Below are 21,020 nucleotides of genomic sequence, written 5' to 3' on the forward strand. Positions count from 1 at the left end.
GTCCCGAGGTGACGCGACGCCCGCGTACTCGCTCCCAGAAGCGCGGCTGAGGCTCGGCCAGCAACAGCGAATCCTGGGAAGGTCCCGTGCCCTCGCGGGTGCCCCAGGCGCTGAGGCTGTGCGCGGGGCGTTCCGCTGCCAGACCCGCCCGGCAGGGGGCGCCAGGGCCGACCGCTCACGCCCGGCGAGCCGAGGAGGCCGCTGGGCGGGCCCCGCGGCCAGGCTTCCGGACCCCGTCGGCCCCTGGCCTTAGCCTTCGCAGAACGCTGCGGCGTCTTCCGGGGCCTGGCGGGCCGGGGACCGAGGGGGCGGAGAGGTGACCCGGCGGGGGCGGAGCCGGCGCGGGCGGGGGCACAGGCGCGGCGCGGAAGGCGGCCATGCGCTGCGTGGGGGCGATCTTGCGGCCGGCGGCGCACGGCGCCTGGGTGAGCACCCCAGCCCCGACCCGGCCCCCGCCCCGAACCCCACCTGGGTCCCTGCCAGCCCCCACTCCAGCCCCGGCCCCGACCGAGCATCCTGGAGCCCCCGGCCCGCCCCGCCGGTGTCTGGCTTGCCTCAGCTCACAGGCTTTTCCCTAGCGCCAGTTCCTCCCCAGCCAACACCTTCTCTTGCGACCTTTTTCTTACCCTCTCATTCCTCCCTCGCCCCTTCAACCCTGTCACCTCCTCCTTCCCAGATGGCCTCCCATGTCCTTCCCTTTCCACTGATTTTTTTTTTCCGTTTCCCAATCACTGTCTTGTGATGCTTGCCATGCTTGCGTACTTTGCAGGACCTGAACCCGCGGCGGGACATCTCCTCCTGGCTGGTAAGTCCCCCCATCCTCCCCCGCGTCCTCACACAAGACCCCCAGGCACAGAGATCTAAAAGGCAGAGACAGGGTATGGAGCTAGGAGGGTACAGCCCTATTTCCCCAGACTCCCGGCACCTGGAGTTAGCCTGTGGCTCTCAGGGAGGTGGGGCAGACCAGAGGGCACTGGGCAGGGCGCCAGTCTTCAGTTCTGAGGACAGCAGCACCTAATGAACCAAGCCCGGTGTGGGTGGCCCTGCCACAGGCTGGAAGGATCCCGGCCCCCCCTCCCTAACACCCAGGTGGGAGCCAGCCTTTGAGGGAAGGCAGCTGGACCGTGAAACCTGAGCACCTGCATGGCTTTGAAATCTCTTCACCATCCAAAGCTCACGGTCCTTATGGTGTCCTGGGAAACGGTCTTGTTGGGTGGCATCAGATCAGCCTCTTGTAGAGGAAACCTGCCACACACACAGGCCAGTGGGAAACTGGGAAAGGTCGCAGGCAGGAAGGTGCTTCCAGGGCTTGAGCTAACCCTGAGCCCCTCATCTTCCCTGGCCACAGGCCCGGTGGTTCCCTAGAACCCCAGCCAGGTCTGTGGTGGCCCTGAAGACCCCCATCAAGGTGGAGCTGGTGGCAGGGAAAACCTACAGGTGGTGTGTGTGTGGCCGCAGCAAGAAGCAGGTGAGACCCCTACCTGCCTTCCTACTGATACCTCTGGGAACAGCCTGGTGTCTCCAGTGAGTTCCCACCCAGATGATTTTGGTCTTCCCATACATACCTGAGGGACACCAAGGGGATTTGGGGACAAAAGGCCAGTGCCACCAGCAACCTTAAGCTCACTGCATCTATCTCTTGCAATGAAGCCAGAGAGACAGAAACTCAGTCACGCAGCCAGTCTGATGTGGCCAGGCTTCCAGTGGCCTCTTCTGGAGCTGTTTGCTTCTCAGAGGTGCACTGCATGACGAAGCTCACCTGGCCCTTCCCTGTCTCCTTCCAGGAAGCACCTGGGCCATAGATTCCCAGGCCTTGAACCCCGAAAGCCTACAGCACCTGGTATTTCCTGGTGGTCTTCCATCCAAGTACTAACCAGGCCTGACCCTGCTTAGCTTCCGAGATCAGATGAGATTGGGCACGTTCAGGGTGGTATGGCCATAGACACATTGGGAAGAGATTCTGCTCAGGCTCTCCTGCCTCCAAAGCCTCCCAGCCTTCCCCCGTGCCGCTCTCCACTCTTCTTCCAGAAAACTCTTCCTTCTTAGTTTATGGGACGTCCTGGCTGCCTGCCACAGTTTGCTGTCTTCTCAGCTTCGCTGCCTGCCCCACCTGCTTCCCCTTCTGCCCAGGAACCTTTCATCCCAGCAGGAACCTGCCCATATTGTTTGCCTCCCTGGCCCCTTTCCTTCCTGAGCAGAGCTCTGACTGGTGTTCCTTCAAGCTGTGTGGCATGGTGTCAGCAGCCCAGGGTCCCTGAGTCCCACTTAGGTCCACACACCTCAAGCCCTCTAAGACAAGTTGCTGGTTTCTATTTGCACGCTTCTTTCACCTCTCTTCCATCCCACCCTAACTCCAATGTCAAGAGGCCTTGGTTCACAGGCGAGGTGGCTCACCTGTAATCCCAGCACTTTGGGAGGCCAAGGCAGGAGGATCTTTTGAGCCCAGAAGTTCAAGAACAGTCTGGGCAACAAAGTTGAGACCCCGCTTCTACAAATGCCTCTACCCCTACCAAAAACTAGCATGGAGTTGGGCCTGTGTTCCCAGCCATAATGGAGGCTGAGGAAGGAGGACCACTTGAGCCCAGGAAGTTGAGGCTACAGTGAGCCGTGTTTGGATCACTGCACTCCAGCCTGGGCAACAGAGTGAGACCCTGTCAAAAAAAAAAAAAAAAGCCTTGGCACCAGTTCTGCCTTCAACTAACAAGGCATGTCACCTCTCTGGGCCTGTTTCCATTACCAGTCTCTGCTCGAGCAGCTTCTGGGATGGGGAGTACACTTCTGTGCCAGTCAGCCAGTTTGCGATGGGCATCCCCTCCTCCCGGTAACCTTCACTCCCTGTCACATGTCCAGTTATTCCCTAGAGCCAAACAAAATTGCTACCACAGGGTACTCTCCAGCCCAAAGAAGTTTTAACCCAGGAACATGGGAAGGAAATGAATTTCATGATCCAGTGGAGACTCAGAGCCATTCTCACACACACACACACACACATCTATTAGTGTCCTGGCTCTCTGGGTGTCCCAGAGACTAATGCTATAAAGCCGCTGTAAATACTTACCAGACACTTACTATAGGCAAAGCATACCATGATCATTATTTTATTTCCTCATACAACTCTACTCTTATCACCCCCACATTACAGATTAGAGAGGTCACTCGGTGAGCCCCGGCAGTCTCACGCTGGAGCCTGCACCCTAACCACTGTGCTGCACTCCCCCTGAGCTCCTGCGGTGTGCCCTGCTCTGCCCCATCCCAGCAGGTGGGGTCAGGTCTTTGACTCCCATCTTTCCCCCACCAGCCCTTCTGTGACGGCTCCCACTTCTTCCAACGCACTGGCCTATCTCCCCTCAAGTTCAAGGCCCAAGAGACCCGCACGGTGGCACTCTGTACCTGCAAGGCCACTCAGAGGCCCCCGTACTGCGATGGCACCCACAGGAGTGAGCGCGTGCAGAAGGCAGAAGTGGGCTCCCCACTCTGAGGGGGCTGCTGCTGTCCAGCCACAGGTGGCCTTGGCTCCCGGCCTCTGACAGGCACCCCCTTCTGTGGGAAAGGAAACAGGTGCTGAGCCTAAGAAAGAGTTCTGGTACCCACAGCTGGCTCATGAAGGAAGAATTATTCCCTATAACCTAAAAGTCTCCAGTCTGGGGCAGGCGGGAGTGGGCCCTGGTTCAATGTTTGCTGATGGGGAAGATGGCAAAAACAAGCCGCCCAACTAGACTGGTGGTCCTGTAGTCATTGCTATGAGGCCCACGTGCTGCCTGCTACTCCAGATTTCAACCTGTCTGTGGGCTGGGGGCTCCTGACCAGTTGCCACAGGAGAGGGCAGTTCATATTCATTAAGTATGGGGTCCCCAAATCAGGCTGAACCCAGAGATGAGAGGCACCCTTCCCTTCTTCCCTCTACCCCAAAGAACTACAGGCTCCAGAAAGTATGCAGCATTTATTACAAAGCCAAGAGATACAGATGTCCCAGGGCAGAGGAGGGTACAGTCACAGGACCTCAGACACAGGACAAGGTGCAAATACAGACAAGCCCATCAGGGGACTCCCAACCCCACACACCTAGGCTGTGATGGAATCTTGAGTCTCGACTCCCGTATCCTCCCAGATCGATGCACGCATGAGGAAATCTCGGTGGGCAGGGACCTGCCAGGGTCTGTCCCTAAGGAGGTGGTCTGCTGACCGCTCAAGGGGTGGGGGTGGGGTCAGAGCTTACAGGTTTCTGTCTTGTGCTTTTAGATGCAGTTGCTCTGTCCTGACCAGGTGACCGGGCCTCAGCTGGGGGTGGAGGGGCAACTGGAAGGCTGTCTGCCTTTGGCAAAGTCTGGGGTCTGTGCTTGTGTGAGGTGAACCCACCCCAACTTCCACTCTAGGCCCCAGGTGAGACTCCACCACCAGTCCTGCTAGTGAGGGTTCCCAGGTGAGGGTAGGGTCGGTGGGGTTGCAGTGCTTCACAATGCTAAAGCCACAGTGGAATTCCAAGGGCTGAGACCTCTCAAGGCCTGAATCTTCTTTTCCACAAGATAAATGATGCAAAGGCCACACACACAGGAAAAAAAAAAAAAAAAAAAAAAGAGGCAGAACTATGTATTCTTTGCACAAAGTTTCCACTGCAAGAGGAGGAGGTGATGCAGGTGCCACCTCCACCCCGCACTTGCTCCTCAGAACCAGGGATAAACTGCATTTGTAAAAGGCACTGTTCTTAGCAATTTCTGGACATTCAACAATGCGGGGGGCAGCCACTGGTCAGAGGCAGGACAGCAGCCAAGATGGGGAGAGAAACGGGGAAAGAAACAATTCTAGCCGACTCCTATATGCAGCCAGTTGGAATCGTGCCTAAAGCTTTGGGGCTGAAGGGGTCCCAACACACCATCTGCCTTGGGAAACAGTGAGGACCGTGCAGAGCTTCACTGAGCCTCCAGCGGCCCATCCAGTTCATCTCCAGGTACCCCCCAAAAGAGCAAATTACACAAGACCCCCCAAAAATGAACACCATTTTCCACACATACACACACACACATAAAGTTTGTTTCCTGTGGCATTTAAATTAATCTGGTTGGTCCATAGAAAATAAGTATGTATATTTGGTTTTTCCTATGTACATATATATATAGATTTATTTATAAAACCCGCCCCCCACCCCCAAGGTGGGAAGAGCTGGGGAAAGTAGAAGAGGTGGAAAAAAGGGCCCAGAAAAAGTGGAAGGAGTGGAGAGGCTTGGCTGGAAGAAGGGAGAGGGTCCCTGGCCTCAAGTTAAGGGGGGCACGGGAGCGCCGTTGACAGTCATCTTGCGCCCTCTGCTGGTGGAGGATGGTGTCTGCAGGCAGTTCGAGGTACCCCCGTTGGCAGCTGTGGTGGCCCCACTGGCTGTCGAAGGGGGAGTGGGGGAGGTAGGGTGGGTGGCTGGAGGCCCATGGGAGCTGGGAGAGCCATGGGATGGGGTGGCTGGGCTGGGCAGGGAGGAGGAGGTGGCTGGCAGGGTGGCAGGGCTGGGAGCCTTGTCGCTGACTGACTCACACTCGGACGCCCCGCTGGTGTTGGTGCCCTCGGAGGGGGCGGGCGCCGTGGCTAGGGTGAGCCGCTTGCAGGCTGGCTGGACACGGTACTTGAGAGGAAGGGGCCCGTTCTGCGGGGAGAGGGGACGAGGAGAGAGACAGGGAAGGGGAAGGTATCAGGAGAGAGAGGCCAACTAGAGGGCCACCAGCTTTAACCCACAATGTGCAAACACGAAAAAAACGATGGGATGGGGTCTTGGAGAGGAGAGAGACAAGGATACAGGGCACACGAAGACCCAGAGAGGCAAAAGGTCTAAGCAGAGACTCTGTCAGAGAGGAGAGAGGGAGGCAAACACGGCAGCTGCCAGCACCTATTTCTGCCCCCAAATCGGGGAATGCCATCTGCCCAAGGAGCCTTGTCTCCTGAGTGGAAAGTTATCCGCAAGAGATGGCCCAGAGGCTGACCTGCTGTAGCAAGCCACCCTGGACACACAGCTCATGGGACAAGGGATGGACTGTCTCTGATAAGAGAAGGGTGACCCATGTGGCCACAGACCAATGCCAGACCCTGCGGGAGTCTGCTCCCTGCCTGCCCCACCCGCTGGCTCACCCGCCGCCAGGGGTAGATGTAGGCGATGTCCATGAGGGTGTAGTATTCCTTCAGTGGCTCGTCCTCGTACAGAACCTCCACCTGGGGGAAGGAAGCAGAAGACACCATGACCCTGGCTAGCTTGGGGCTCCAGGCTGCGAATGTCGGGGACTGGGAGGCGGGGCAATGGGAAGGGTGGATTTGCAGATGGTCCCTCATTTCTCTGGGGTTTCACTGTGGATTTGACTTCCCTGTCAGAGTTGTTCCAACATAACTCCTGACCACCAGGCAGGAAGGGGTCCAGAGAAGATTCCCCTATTGTTAGCAGCCCCCAGTCCCACCATGCACACAGCTGTCTGGATCTCCTATCTCTGGCAGGTCTCCCAGAGGAGCCGAAAGGCTCAGGGGGATCTCCTGGAACTCTGGCTCTCACCCCCAGCTGCAAAATGGAATCACCCAGGGAGCTTTAAAAAACACCAATGCCGGCTGGGCGCGGTGGCTCAGGCCTGTAATCCCAGCACTTTGGGAGGCCGAGGCGGGCGGATCACGAGGTCAGAAGATCGAGACCATCCTGGCTAACATGGTGAAACCCCGTCTCTACTAAAAATACAAAGAATTAGCCGGGCGTGGTGGCAGGCGCCTGTAGTCCCAGCTACTCCCGAGGCTGAGGCAGGAGAATGGCGTGAACCCGGGAGGTGGAGCTTGCAGTGAGCCGAGATTGCTCTACTGCACCCCAGCCTGGGTGACAGAGCAAGATTCCGTCTTGTCTCAAAAAACAACAACAACAAAAAAAAACACCAATGCCTAGGCCAGGTGTGGTGGCTCACACCTGTAATCCCAGAGCTTTGGGAGGCCGAGGCGGGCGGATCACCTGAGGTCGGGAGTTCAAGACCAGCCTGACCAACATGGAGAAACCCAGTCTCTACTAAAAATACAGAATTAGCTGGGTATGGTGCCATATGCCTGTATCCCAGCTACTCGGGAGGCTGAGGCGGGAGAATAGCTTGAACCTGGGGGGGTCAGAGGTTGCGGTGAGCCAAGATCCTGCCATTGCACTCCAGCCTGGGCAACAAGAGCAAGACTCTGTCTCAAAAAAAAAAAAGAAAACAAAACACCAATGCCTGGCTAGGTGCAGTGGCTCACACCTGTAATCCCAGAGCTTTGGGGAGGCTGAAGTGGGTGGGTCACTTGAGGCCAGGAGTTGGAGACCAGACTGGCCAACATGGTGAAACCCTGTCTATACTAAAAATACAAAAATTAGCCAGGTGTGGTGGCATGTACCTGTAGTCCCAGCTACTTGGGAGGCTGAGGCACAAGAATCACTTTAAACCAGGAGGCGGAGGTTGCAGTGAGCCGAGATGATGCCACTGCACTCCAGCCTGGGTGACAGAGGGAAAAGAAAAAAAGAAGCAAAAACAAAAAATCAATGCTTGCATCTTACCCCCAGAAATTCTGACTTAACTGGTAAGTTGTGAGTTAACTCGTGAGATTTAACAGGCAACAGTTTAGGATCCACTGTCCTAGAGTGTGATCTGTGGACCTTCAGTAGCTAGGAGCTTGTTAGAAATATGGAATCTGGCCGGGTGCCATGGCTCACGCCTGTAATCCCACTACTTTGGGAGGCCAAGTGGGGTGAATCACGAGGTCAGGAGTTCAAGACCAGCCTGACCAACATGGTGAAACCCCGTCTCTACTAAAACTACAAAAACTAGCCAGGTGCGGTAGCAGGAACCTGTAATCCCACCTACTTGGGAGGCTGAGGCAAGAGAATCACTTGAACCCGGGAGGCGGAGGTTGCAGTGAGCCGAGATCGCTCCACTGCACTCTAGCCTGGTGACAGAGCAAGAGTCCATCTCAAAAAAAAAAAAAAAAAAAAAGAATCTACTAAATCAGAATCTGCATTTTAACAAGATCTCCAGAGGACACATATACATTCAAGCTTGAAAAGTCATGTCCCGGAGCTCTGCTGGAATTTCAGACTAGTCTTCCCACAGCCAACCAGCCCCAGAGGAGGCCCTGCGTTTTTGCACTCATCTCTGCCACAGTTCCAAGTGTGCAACATGCACACATACACACCATCTTGGTCCCATGCACTACTGCACACTTACTTCAACACCCCCAGACTGCCCCCTAATCTTGGTTTCAACCACCCTTCTATTAACACATGGGTTCAGTTAACCACGAAAGCCTTGGGTGACACCTAGCCAGCCCTGACCAATGGCTGGTGTGCACAGACTGTCTGACACACCCATATACAGACACTCATTATTTGAAAGGCCCAGGGACCCACCTTGTACTTGCTGGGCACATCCATCTTGTTGCGGAGAAACTTGGCGAGATGCATGACGGTCATGGCTGCTGGGCATCGCAGGAAGCGCACCCCTGTCTGTTGGGGCACAGGCACCCATGGTAGGGGATCCACCCCAGGCCACTCCCTCCCAGCCCACATTCCAGTCCTGGGCAGGCCCCAGCACTCACTTTCTCTTTGTCCCCATCCCCATTCTCCAGGGGGCCCTTCTTCTCGTCCCGGTCCCTGGGGATGGAGAAAGAACGAAGCTAGGAAGACCCAGGAAGAACCAGGAGACCCAGGAGGATGGTCCCTCGATGGACACATCCAGAGGGCCCTGGGTGGGAGAAGGGGTGACTCAACCTAGGAGCCCAGAAGGGGCCAGCCTGGGCCGGACTTGCCTGGCGCCTTCGTAGAATTCGATGGAGAGGCTGACAATCTCATCATCGCTCAGAGCCCCCTTCTCCTGCTCCAAGACCTCGCCGCGGTCCTCGTTGGAGCCGTTGGGGACTGCAGAAGGAGAGAGCTCTTGGGTTGGTGGAGGATGGAAGAAGGGAGCCCGCCAAGGACCCAGGGACCATGAACTCAGCCAGGTGAGCCGGGCCACCTTCTGGGGAGGTGTGCGCCGAGGAGGTCAGAGGGTGACTGGTAACACTACACACCTACATGGTCCCAGGCACGCCCATGCACACACACACAGATGCGAGCACACTCACCCTCTGTCAGGGGGTACGCTGCATAGAAATCCCGCCGCCGTTTCATCTCATCTGGAAGAAGGGAGCGGATGAGGACAGGGCCATGGGTTGGGAAATGGGGTCGGTGGGCAGGAGGAGGAATGGTGTGCAGATACCTTTAAAAAGCCCAGGGACCAATTTGTAGACAATGTCTTGAAGGGTTTTGTCAGACCTGGGGAAAAATGGACAGGGTGTATCAGCAATGAGCTCTCCAGAGAACTGCTCTGACCTCACCCTGCTCTCCCAGTCATGGGACCTCTCTACCCACTCCCTTTCTGAGACCCAGTGCCCAGGCATTGGGATCCCTGTGGGTCTGGTCTTTGACCCTCTAGTATGCCTCAGCCTATGACGAGCCAAATGCAACCCCAAGGGAGGGGAGTAGCCCAAGTCCACACGCCGTGCTTCTCCCACACCTGCCGCCTTGGCTGAAGGAAGCACGGAGTGCGGGAGGGATGGGGGAGGCTGACCCAGAGGATGGCGGGGGCAGGAGTGCGGTGCCAAGCCTACCTGATGCTCAGCAGCGGCCGGGTTTTATGGACCTGCACATCACACATGGGGCAGTATTTGTTGGTCTCCAGGTAGCGCACGATGCAGGTTTTGCAGACTTGGGGGTGTGGAGAGAGGGAGGAGAGTTAGAGTTGCCTTCCAATCCCAGGACCAGCCTCCCCGCCCTCTGCTCAGACTCAGATATCCCTTCATCTCCACCCTGTCCCTGCTCCGAGGCCCAACGTGGCGATGTGTGTTTTGCACGTGTGGCACCTGTCCCTGTGCATTGTTGAGGGAAGCTGGATCTTGTGTGAGACAGGCCAGTGTCACGTACAACGCAGAAGGTCAGCCCTCAGTCCCAAGCTCCCCAATGGAGTGGAGGACAAAAGCCAGCCTGTTCAAGATGCCCCTGGGTCTCACCCCCTTGCTGCCAAGCCCACAGTACAAACAGGGGGTGTCTGCATCTTCAGGGCATACAATTTCAGTCATTTCAAGAAAGAGCTAAGATTTCAGATGCAAGTCCTTGAAATGAACTTCTGGGCCGATGTCCCGCACCCAGTTGCCCCTGCAAGGTAGGCCCTCTGTGACTTGAGGATTCCCAGCAGACACGTGGGCACGTTGGCTCTTCAGGGCAAGGGTTTGTGTGCTACCTTCCTCAGGCCATGCCCACCCCAATCTGGGCACAGAGGCTACCCACCCTGAGCAGCTCCCCTCCCCCCAACTCACAGGAATGCAGGCACTCCACGATAGTGGTGGCGTCAATGAAGTACCCCCCGCAGAGGGCACACATGAGGTGGGGGTTCAGCTCTGTGATTTTGATCCGTGTAGTCCGATGCATGATTCCGGGGTCGGGGGTGGGGGGACTGGGGAGCGTTGCCCTGGGAAACAAAGTGGAATCAGAAACCCAGAGTTGGCCGGGCGTGGTGGCTCACACCTGTAATCCCAGCACTTTGGGAGGCCGAGGCGGGCGGATCACGAGGTCAGGAGATCAAGACCATCCTGGTTAACACGGTGAAACCTCGTCTCTACTAAAAATACAGAAAATTAGCCGGGGGTGCTGGCGGGCGCTTGTAGTCCCAGCTATTCGGGAGGCTGAGCTTGCAGTGAGCCGAGATTGAGCCACAGCACTCCAGCCTGGGCGACAGAGCGAGACTCCGTTTCCAAAAAAAAAAAAAAGGCAGGAAAATGGAAGAGAAGAGGGCTTTTTAAACTCTCTCCTATCCCAGGCCGGGTGCAGTGGCTCATGTCTGTAATCCCAGCATTTTGGGAGGCCACAGCAGGAGGATCCTCCTGCCTCACATGATCCCTTGAGCCTGAGTGGTTGAGGCTGCAGTGAGCCGTGATTATGCCACTGCACTCAAGCTTGGGCGACAGAGCGAGACTCTGTCTAAAAAAATAAAAACAAAAACAAAACTCCCCAATCCCAATCCGTATTCACTCACATGGTCCACATTTAAAGCATCCTAGGAACTAGGAGGAAACTCAGATAAATCAGCCACTGGCCTGAAACTTCAAGGAACAGAAGGGAAAAATAAGTTATCCTCACTCCCTCAACCCCTCCACCCAGGTGCAGGGCCTCAGACTTGATCCCAGCCTCCTATCTACTCCGTCCATTCACTCCTCCTCCAAGAAGGCTTCCCTGGAAGCACCATGGCACAGGCTGCCCTAAGTTAGAAGGCCACAGCCATCCCTTGTGCTTCTGGCTCCGCATCCAGCCTAGGCTTTGGAGCACCTCCCTCCTCTAAAGTCTGCCAAATAGAGGCTGCTCCCAGAAAATCCACCATACGCTGACCATTTGGCTTCCAGGCCTGGGACTCAGGCAGGGAACAGAGAGGGTCCTTACATGCCTGAAGCTGGGAATGCACAGCTCCAGCCCTAGCCCTGGACTCAAAGAGTTTAGGCAAAAAGGCTATACCCCTGCCACAGGAATCCCTCCCAGTGCCCCTGATGGACAGCCCCCTGCATGAGTGCTCCCTGCCCACAAGCACACAGGGTCCAGGAACCTCCCTTTCATGCACACTGCAGGAATTCCCCCCACATGGTCACTGTTACTCTCCCGCTGTCTCCTGCCCTGGTGACGCCTCTGCCACCTGTTCACAGGCTGTCCAGTGACAAACCACAGGCTCTCACAGATGCCTGCCAAAGCTGGGCAGAAAGTGCTCTGTGCCCAGACCGCCTGCCCGACACCAGCCAGGCCCAGGCAGGGTCCGGAGAGGTGAAAAGTCCAGCTCTGGATTGGCCACTGTGCTTCCTTCTTGGTAAAGAAATCAAACCAAACCTGCACCTGGAAGGGACAGCCCCTCCCTCCTCTTTCCCAGAGTAAAAGCCCAAGGGTGGGGCTTGGGAAGAGGCCAAGCCCCAACAGCTCCTTTACAACATACGCACACCCTTCTCTCCTTTCCAGAAAGATTTCTAAAGCCACCACACTGAGTTTTCTAGGACAAGAAATTCGCAGCCGGGATCAGCAGTTTCTATAGAGACCCCAGGATGAGTCTGGCCAGGACCCAGCCAGCCAACAGAGGCTCAGGGAACCTGGCCAGAGACAGAAAGAGATGCAGAGACACAAAGGCCACACGTGGGAGAGACACCAGGTTACAGGGCAGACAGAGGGGAACAAGCCAGTCCCACAGCAAGCCCAGAGACACGGCAGAGAGGATGCGGCCCCAGGGATCTGAGAAGGGAGAGGGGTTCCCACCCCACACAGAGTGGCCTCGGCCAGCCCTCCCTGCATGGGTCCCCCCTTTGCAATTACGCAGAAAGCTGCTGGCTACTCCACTGTTTGGTCGTTTCCATAGTAACCCTGTCCCTGGCAAGATGCCCAAATATTATTACAACCATCCAGAGGAGAGAACAATCCAAGTGGCTGTCTCTCTGTGCGTGTGTAATATCCATCATGTGTACGTGCCATCTGGGCCTCCAAAGAAAGGTACTTCCTGTGCCTGCCTGTCGGTCATGTGTGTGTCCAGATGCATCTATGTGTGTGTGCAGAGCCACCAACAAACATGCTGATGCTGAGCTCTGATAACGCCTGGGGTCTCTGTCGCATGCCCTCATCTTTCTCCCGTTCACCCTCATATACATGTGCACGCGTACACACACATACTCGTAAACACATAGGCTCCGCACACTTCACACCGCCCAAGCCACCTCATTCACACACTCGCTGTATTTTCAGAACAGACACTTGCTCTTTTTTTTTTTTTTTTTTTTTGAGACAGTCTTGCTCCGTTGCCCAGGCTGAAGTACAGTGGTGTGATCTTGGCTCACTGCAGCCTTCACTTCCCAGGTTCAAGTGATTCTCATGCCTCCGCCTTCTGGAATTACAGGCGCATGCCACCACACCTGGCTAATTTTTGTATATATATATATTTTTTTATAAACAGAGATGGGGTTTCGCCATGTCGGTTAGCCTGGTCTTGAACTCCTGGCTTCAAGTGATCCGCCTGTCTCGCCTCCCAAAGTGTTGGGATTACAGGTGTGAGCCAACACACCCGGCTGACACTTGCTCTTAAGGACCCCACAGCCAGGAGCCCCACACTGCGAATGGCTGTGCCCCTCACCCAATCATTTCCCTGAGCATTTCTGAGAATTCAGCCCCAGCCTATTCCTCAGGACCCTTTCTAGACCGAGGCCCAAGGCGCTGCTGACTGAATGAAACACTGCTCCTTCTCCAGTTTAAGAAAATAAGCCCCTTGCTACACTCCCTGCTCCCCCCACTCCATCCCCACAGGTTCTGACTGTTACCTCTGGGGCTGGGGGTGGGGAGAAGCACTGATTGGCTCCTCACCTGATTGCCATGGTTACCTGCAGGTCCCTGCCAGCAGGTGCCAAGAGCAATGTAAACAGGAGCTCTGTCTCCCTAGAGCACCCTCTCCCCATCTCCCCACCCCAGGAGGCCCCAGGCCCCGAATTCCTGACACCCAGTTCCTCCCCCGCTGCACTGGCTGGTGTGCTGTGGGAAGGTGAGGGAAAAGGGGTGATGGGTGGCTGGAAATCCAGCTGTCATTACTTTGAGGAAGAGGCTGGGAGATGGGAAGAACTTGAGGGAGAAAGAGTGGGAGACACAGATCCCAAGAAACAGAAAGGGGAGGCCAAGCGCCTTTGGAAGTGGCCTCTGCAGAGCTCAGGGGCTTTAACAGGTCAGTCCCAACTGTGTGTCTACCCTCTCCCTGGACTTGAGCAGTGTCTCCACCTCTAACACCACTTTTCCCCAAGCAGAAGCCACGCCCTTCAGTATCTTCTGCCATTGTCTTTGCAAGGGTGTGTGTGACCCTTAGGCGGCCCTCGTTCTGGGCCCTGAGGCCTTGGGTCTGGCTATTGCTACTGTGGCAAGAAAGGAGCCTGCTCAGCACCCAGCATCCAACCCCGACCCCTCCTTGCCATTCAAGCCTGGCACTTGTCTTTCCCAATCCTTAAAGACCTCTGCTAAGAAAACACCACCATGTCTCCCTCTCTCTTTTTTTTTGAGATGGAGTCTCGCTCTGTCTCCCAGGCTGGAGGGCAGTGGTGAGATCTCGGCTCACTGCAACCACTGCCTCCTGGATTGAAGCGATTCTCCTGCCTCAACCTCCCAAGTACCTGGGAATACAGGCTCCCACCACCACACCTGGCTTATTTTTTTATTTTTAGTAGAGACAGGGTTTCACCATGTTGGCCAGGCTGGCCTCCAACTCCTGGCCTCAAGTGATCTGCCTGCCTTGGCCTCACAAACTGCTGGGATTACAGGCATGAGCCACCGCACCCAGACCCATCTCTCCATTTTAACCAGTGTCTTTCTGGAATCCACCCTGCAATTTAGGCCTCTCTCACTTCTTCATGGTCCCCTGTGGAAACAGTGGGTCTCCCAGCCAAGGCCCCTGTGCTTCTCCGATGCCATAGCTCTCTCTGCTCTGCCTGCCTTCAAATGAAATCAGCCCCACTCCCTCACTAGAATGTCTCCAGGTCTTAGGAAAAGTCACTCAAGGTCACATCCAGATGTCTAGAACTGCAGAGGTGAAAGGGCTCTTAGAAAGCACCTTGTTTGGCTGGGCGCGGTGGCTCACACCTGTAATCTCAACACTTTGGGAGGCCAAGGTGGCTGGATCATGAGGTCAGGAGTTCAAGACCAGGCTGGCAAAGATGGTGAAACCCCATCTCTACTAAATACAAAAACTAGGCCGGGCACAGTGGCTCACGCCTGTAATCCCAACACTTTGGGAGGCCCAGGCGGGTGGATCATGAGGTCAGGAGATTGAGACCATCCTGGCTAACATGGTGAAACCCCGTCTCTACTAAAAATACAAAACATTAGTTGGGTGTGGTGGCACACGCCTGTAGTCCCAGCTACTCGGGAGGCTGAGGCAGGAGAATCGCTTGAACCCAGGAGGCGGAGGTTGCAGTGAGCCGAGACCGCGCCACTGCACTACAGCCTGGGCAACAGAGCGAGACTCTGTCTCAAACAAACAAACAAACAAACAAACGAAAAATACAAAAATTAGCTGAGCATGGTGGCAGGTGCCTGTAATCCCAGCTACTCAGGAGGATGAGCCAGATAATTGCTTGAACCTGGGAGGTGGAGGTTGCAGTGAGTGGAGATCATGCCATTGCACTCCAGGCTGGGTGACAGAGTGAGACTCCATCTCAAAAAAAAAAAAAAAAAAAAAGAAGCACCTGTTCAATCCTTTCATTTTACAGATGAGCACACTCAGATGTGACTTGTCAAAGGTCACAAAGCAAAGCAGTGACAGTCCTGCGACAAGAAAGTGCCTGACTCCCACCCCAGTGCTTTTAACATCCTGGCACCTGGCCAGGCTCCTCACTCATCTAAAGCAGTAATGCCTGGCTTCATCCCAGCAGGTGGGAGGGAAGAAGGGCAGCTCCCTGGAGTGGCGGGAAGACCACTCAGTGGGCCGCCATCTAGGAGGGAGTCAGTCTGGCCCAAACATGACCATCAGCATGGACTCCTGCCTTGAGGCAGGAAGAAGAGGCACCCGTTAATCACCTTACCCCACTTCCATGGTCCACACGGGGAAACAGAGGCTGCAGAGAAGCACAAGCCAGCCAGCCAGAGTACAGCATCAAGACTCAGACCCCGGGTTTTCTGACTCTGTTTCTCACCCAGCTTCATCGGTCCAACTGCGCAAGCCCCTTGTATTTGTGTTTGGGGCCGTGAGGGTCTGCCTAGGGACACTGTGAACCTCCCAACTTTCCCCAATCCTTGACAATGACACAAAGATCTGCTCCCCTGTCCCCACCATGCATTGAAAAGGGCCTCCTGAAGCTGGGCTTACTCAACCCTCCCTTCCTCCCTCTCCTCTCAACTCCCTAAGATCAAACAGGCAAAACCCCAAAATATACACATTGCCAGATACACACACATACAGCCAGACACACCCCCCTCCACCTCTCACACTCAATACACACAAGGCCAGATAGACATGACACGACCCCCACCCCCGACACACACACATACACACACAATCACAGCCAGACCAGAGCCAGGCCCATCCTCACTAGATGCAGGAGCCATCCACATCCACCCTCAACCTAGAAGCACACAGCCTAACATCCCTGCCTGGAACCAGACTCTGCAAACACACACTAACCTTTTGTACGCCCCGGTCCACCCAGGGTAAATTATAATGTAAGTCTTCCAGTAACAAAGGCAGTTCAGCTTCCAATGTCAGCTCTGGGGACCAGAGGCTGAAGGGCTTCAGTGGGCATCTGACCTGCACAAAGCTGTACCCTCTTCCTGTTCCGGCTCTCTCCATTCCCATGACAACAGCTCCATCAACCAAGATCTCCCAGGCAAGGCCAGGGGCAGCAGAGTCCCCCTTCCTGCCCAACCCCCAAGACTTCAACTTGAACCCTACCCAGCTACACACGGTCTGGATCCTGGGGTCGGTTTCCTGCTTCATTCCAAAGACAGTTCTAAAGCCTCAATCCCCCAACCCCCAACCAGAGGAGCTCGTGGGAAAACCTTCCCACCAAAAAGCTGCAACAGGGCTGGCTTTATGCTCCAAGTAATAACACCTTGGACCAGAGTGGAGGGGGAGGGAGGAGAGAAATTAAAGAGTTTCAGGAACAGAAACTGCCAGAGGTCCCAGAGGAAGAGGCATCAGAACAGAGCGGGGAGGGGACAACCAGGAGACAGCCCTCCCCTCGACACAGAGAGCTCTGGGGAGCCTGAGGAAGCGTGGGGGACACTGAGGGACAAAGATCTTGGGAAGCGCTGGGTAACACTTCCACAATATTCACTGGCAAATTAACCCGCCTCCAGGTCGCCTCCTCCCACCTCAAGCCAACCGGAGCGATTACGGGCAGACGGGCAGTGGGGGAGGGCGAGGGACATGCCCGGGCCCACCGTGGAGACAGGGAGTGGGTGTCTGCTTGCCCGGGGGTCCCACGCCCTCAGAGCTAGCAGCAGGAGGGCGTGCGGAGGGTGGGGTGGCTGGGCGTCCCAGGGGAATGGGGGCCAGTTTAGCGGACCCCCCTGCTTCCGATGGCGATGGGAAATATTGCGATAAATTTCCCTCCATCCCCATTCTACCCCCTCTGCCCGGGCTTTCCCAGGGGCCCATGTCCAAGGATCAGGAACCCCAGTTACCGGGTAGCCGCTCCCACCTTCCCTAGAGCCAAACTTTCCGCGGGGCCGCGGGAGGGGTGTTCGGGAGGGAGGCTTTGCTGAGGTGGTTCAGGGAGGGGGCGGGGCGCCGGCGCCGGGACGGGGAGCGGGGACCGGCTGGGGGAGGTGCCCGAGAGGACCCGGGCCCGGGCGGGGAAGGGCGCCCTCCCCCGGCCTCGCGGCCGCCCCAAAGCACATCCCCTTCTGCCGGCCCCAAGTCCCTGCGCGTCCACAACGCCCCAGTGCCCATGGGAGAGGGTCCCCTGCCCAGACGGAAAAGGGGGCAGATAGGGCAGAGCAAGGGGCGGTTTTGGCTCGTGGGGAGCGGCGACCCAACCCAGCGCGCAGCCCGCAAGCCCTCCCGGCTGCCCCGGACCTTCCCCCTCGCTACCTCGGAACAGGGTCTGCCCGGGGGCTGCTGCACAAAGAGGTGGTGGTCGAGGAAGATGCCAAATCGTTAAGAGGGGGAGCCCGTTTCGGCCATCTTGGAAGAGAGGAAAGGGAAAAAGGGACAGAAAAAAGGGAGAAAGAAAGGCGGACGGGGCAAGCTGGGCTAGGGGCTGACGAGGAGCGGGGGGTGCGAGGGCAGGATCGGCTCAGAGCCTCCCCCTCCCACCCGGGCTTGCAAAGAACCGCCGGCCCCCATTCCAATCCCCAGAGGGTTACAGGCCAGGAGAGGGAAAGGAAGGGGGAGTCTGCTCCACTTACCTGGGTTCGGGGTCCGGTGGGTCTCGGGGAGGGGGGGATGGGAGGGAGGGAGGGAAGGGAGGGGAGGGGGGCCGCAGCCGTGTCGCTCGCCCGGGCGGCGGGAGGGGAGAAACCTACGGTAAGAAAGGAGTTTGTGAAAGCGGCTTGGGGTGGGAGGGAGAGAGGGGAGGGGAGGGGACCGAGGGGGGAGGGGAGGGACCGGAGTGTTAGGGGGGAGACAAAATGGCTTTTTTCCTCCAGACAAGAGTAGGTCCCGCCCACCACTCACCCACGTGACCTCATTCCTTCAGGATGCTGGCAGAGAGGGGAAGAGGAGGGGGAGGCTGGCGCGGCCGCTCCCAGCCACCGGGTGCCAGGCCCCCAGCCAGGACGAGACCCCTCCCTTCCCACGCGGCCCCCCCGACCCCGGAGGATGGATTCTCTTCTGTTACCTTCCGCAGTCATCCCCCTCCCCTCAAAATATGGGTTCCCCCCACTGACCCTGTGATGCCCACCCATAGCTGGGGCGCCTGGAAAATGGTGAAATGGGGACTGGGCTGAAAGGTGGCCCGCGGTCCCCCACGTCCTGGCCTAGGGCAAAGGGCGCGGGGCTCCGGCGGAGGACGCGACGCTTCAGCCACGCGTCCGAGCGATTTTCATTCACTCCAAGTGACACTGCCTTAAAATTAATAACTGCATCTGGGAGGGGGAGCGTGTCCTCCCCGCTCTCTTTGCCCCCTCGGCGGCAGGGGCGCTGGCCCCGAAAAGCGGCGCACCAGGATCCAGCCTGGGCGCCTGGCAGGGAGCAATCGCGAGAGGGGAGTGGAGGTGCGGAGTGAGGCCGGGTGAGGGGTCTCGCCGCCGGGGGCTCGGGTCGCTCTGGCGGAGGCTGCGCCCCCGGCGTGCTCGGGCAGAGAAGAATGGAGGCCTGCTGAGGACGGTAACTCAGGCTCCGGGCCTGGGACACAATCCGGCCAAAAGCGAGAGGCCACACTGGACTAGGAAACGAGGCGCCGGGCTGGAAGGTGGGCCCGCGCCTTTTCTCCTGCCTGGCGCCGATTCCCGCATTTTTCGCTCGCGCCCTGCGCTGCGCGCTGCCTGTGCGCCTCCCTCGGCGCGGGCGGGAGAGTCGGGCAAGCGCCAAGACGGCTGGGCTCGACTCCCACCGGCGCCCCGGCTCCACCTGGTGCTGGGGCTCCGGTCCTCAGTGGCTCCGGCTGGAGGGAGAGAACGAGGAGGGAGGCTTGGAAACGCCGGGAGGAGCGGTGAGGCCGGCGCCGGGGAAGCGAATCGATACTGCGTTACTGGACGCCCGCGGGCCTCATGAGGACAGTCGATTCGCTCATTCGTTATTCACGATTTATTAGGGATGGCGGCCGCGTCTGTCCCTCCAGAGAGCTTGATTATCCATCCGGCCGGTAGCGCCATTAAGCGCACTGACGGTGGGAGGCTCGAGTTAGAAATTGGGAAAGGAATCTTCGCCCAGTTTTGGAGCGCCTGCCTCTTCTTGCCTCGCTGCTCGCAGCCAAGGCAGCCCCGAAACTGGGGGCCCCGGCTGAATGCTTTCGCCCTCTGGCCGCCGAGTGACCCCAGCTTGAGCCTGCAGCCACAACAGCGGGACGGGGGCGGGGAGGAAGAGGAAGGGCGGAGAGACTTCCTTCCAGAGGGAGTGGTCCGAGAACCGGCGGGAGAAGGGCCAAGGGAAGATCCGGTCACCTCCTCCCAAGCCTGCAGGCGAAGAGGCGAGTTCACCGGCCCCGGAGGAAAGGGGACCCGCCCACTGTTCCCAGGGCAAATGTGTCGCCGGCGTCCTGGACTCTGCCAGGGAAAACGCGCATCCACTCGCTCTGCCGGAAGGGGAGCGCGGCAGGGACTCCCAGGCAGCCGCCCCTCTCTGGCTACAAGACCCCGAACAAGAGAAACCCGTAACAGGGCCTTTGCGGAGATCTGGATCCCACCCACCAACCACACGGACACCTAGGGGCTGCCCCTCGGGGCATTATCAGCCAGTGGGAAGGAGGTTGGCGTTCCTCTGCGGCCCATGAATCCTGGAGGGCTTCCCGAGGGACCACCGGGGTCCATCCACTTATTCCTCGGTTGTTAAGCGCCGGACAGGAGAGAACCGCTAGAGGAGTGTGCTAAGACCCCATTACCCATTAAAACTCCATTTTCATCTTTTGCGTCCTTGATGAGTAGTCCCCACATTCCTGGCCTTTCTGGTTTCTCAGGAGAACCTTCTGACCAGCTCCTCCCACATCGGAAGAGTTTTCTAGTCTTTTGTTCTACTGCTAGCCGACAGAGAAGCACCTGTCATGTGCCAGTGTCAAATGCTGCGCTAGGAACTGGGGACTCAAGGCACAAGAGCCTGGCTTTTGCGCGGGGTGCTCACAGGCCGGTGGGTGCAAACCCTGAGGGACACACAGCTTGTCCCTTTAGCGCCCACCGCTTCTGATGTGAGCGCTAAGGGTGAGTGAGTACTTGGGTGGGCTTCCACAAGAGGCCTCCTTTGAGCCGAATCTGCAGAGACCAAGTGTCTATGAGAACTGCTTAAGAGTACTTTGCACATTCTCCTCCACAAAGGTCGAGGCTCCCGCCGCGCCCAGGAATGCGCCTCGACAAACATTAGGCGCCCCTTGATTTTGTGTTTGCATCTCACGCGGTCCTCTAGCTGACAAGTGCATCAGAAGAGTCACAGTGTCTGTCACAGGCTAGAGGCTCGCAGAGGACAGGAACGCGGGAAATCTAGGCAATTATCTCCAGCATATACCAAGAGCTATTGCGAGGCTCAGATCCCTTTAAAAATGGTGACGAGACAGGAGAGGGCGGCTCCTCTAATGCTTTCCGGAACGTCTTTACCTCTGTGTCCTTTATACCTTTTATCTCCCCCAAACAAGGTCCTTGGTCAGTTTCTGCTTCTCTTTCCACATCCTCCTCCCCCACTTCTCTGTGTAGTTCCAGGGGGAAAAAAATGTATTGTTTTCCTTTTTTTTCTGATGCTTCTCACTTTAAATGTGTCTATTGTCCCTCTCTCTGTCTTGGGGTCTTCCGCACTCACCCTGCCTAGTTGTCTGTCAAGTCCCTTCTTTCCTTGTATCACAACAATGTTCTCCCTTTCTCATCTTTGTTTCTCTTCATACCT

General features: G+C 57.1%; 2 protein-coding genes and 1 pseudogene across 6 annotated transcripts; 1 reads left to right on the forward strand and 2 right to left on the reverse strand.

Annotated features, from left to right (window-relative positions):
* The first annotated feature begins 191 nt into the window (after nucleotides 1-191).
* CISD3 (CDGSH iron sulfur domain 3) lies at nucleotides 192-3,717 on the forward strand. Of its 3 annotated transcripts, none has more exons than XM_074019464.1 (4): nucleotides 192-425; nucleotides 770-805; nucleotides 1,349-1,524; nucleotides 3,299-3,717. In XM_074019464.1, exons 1-4 carry the CDS (start codon nucleotides 378-380, stop codon nucleotides 3,525-3,527), a joined length of 489 nt encoding a protein of 162 aa, XP_073875565.1. In that variant the 5' UTR covers nucleotides 192-377; the 3' UTR covers nucleotides 3,528-3,717. The 3 variants fall into 3 exon arrangements, with proteins under 3 accessions (XP_073875565.1, XP_073875566.1, XP_005584036.3); XM_074019465.1 differs by having other exon boundaries at nucleotides 1,349-1,468; nucleotides 3,143-3,717; XM_005583979.4 differs by having other exon boundaries at nucleotides 1,349-1,468.
* Nucleotides 1,826-1,944, reverse strand: LOC123569567 (5S ribosomal RNA; annotated as a pseudogene).
* Nucleotides 3,718-3,925: 208 nt separating the features above from the next.
* On the reverse strand, nucleotides 3,926-19,466 carry PCGF2 (polycomb group ring finger 2). Of its 3 annotated transcripts, none has more exons than XM_045374875.2 (11): nucleotides 19,065-19,466; nucleotides 17,903-18,015; nucleotides 10,318-10,469; nucleotides 9,613-9,709; nucleotides 9,222-9,277; nucleotides 9,088-9,138; nucleotides 8,773-8,881; nucleotides 8,563-8,617; nucleotides 8,375-8,470; nucleotides 6,106-6,186; nucleotides 3,926-5,626 (listed from the first exon to the last, which is right to left on the reverse strand). In XM_045374875.2, exons 3-11 carry the CDS (start codon nucleotides 10,427-10,429, stop codon nucleotides 5,249-5,251), a joined length of 1,035 nt encoding a protein of 344 aa, XP_045230810.2. In that variant the 5' UTR covers nucleotides 10,430-10,469; nucleotides 17,903-18,015; nucleotides 19,065-19,466; the 3' UTR covers nucleotides 3,926-5,248. The 3 variants fall into 3 exon arrangements, with proteins under 3 accessions (XP_045230810.2, XP_065387523.2, XP_073875564.1); XM_065531451.2 differs by lacking the exon at nucleotides 19,065-19,466 and adding an exon at nucleotides 17,586-17,678 and having other exon boundaries at nucleotides 17,903-18,043; XM_074019463.1 differs by lacking the exons at nucleotides 17,903-18,015; nucleotides 19,065-19,466 and adding an exon at nucleotides 17,586-17,690.
* Between the last annotated feature and the right edge of the window lie 1,554 nt (nucleotides 19,467-21,020).

Source organism: Macaca fascicularis, chromosome 16 (assembly GCF_037993035.2).
Source record: "Macaca fascicularis isolate 582-1 chromosome 16, T2T-MFA8v1.1".
Lineage (NCBI taxonomy): Eukaryota > Metazoa > Chordata > Mammalia > Primates > Cercopithecidae > Macaca > Macaca fascicularis.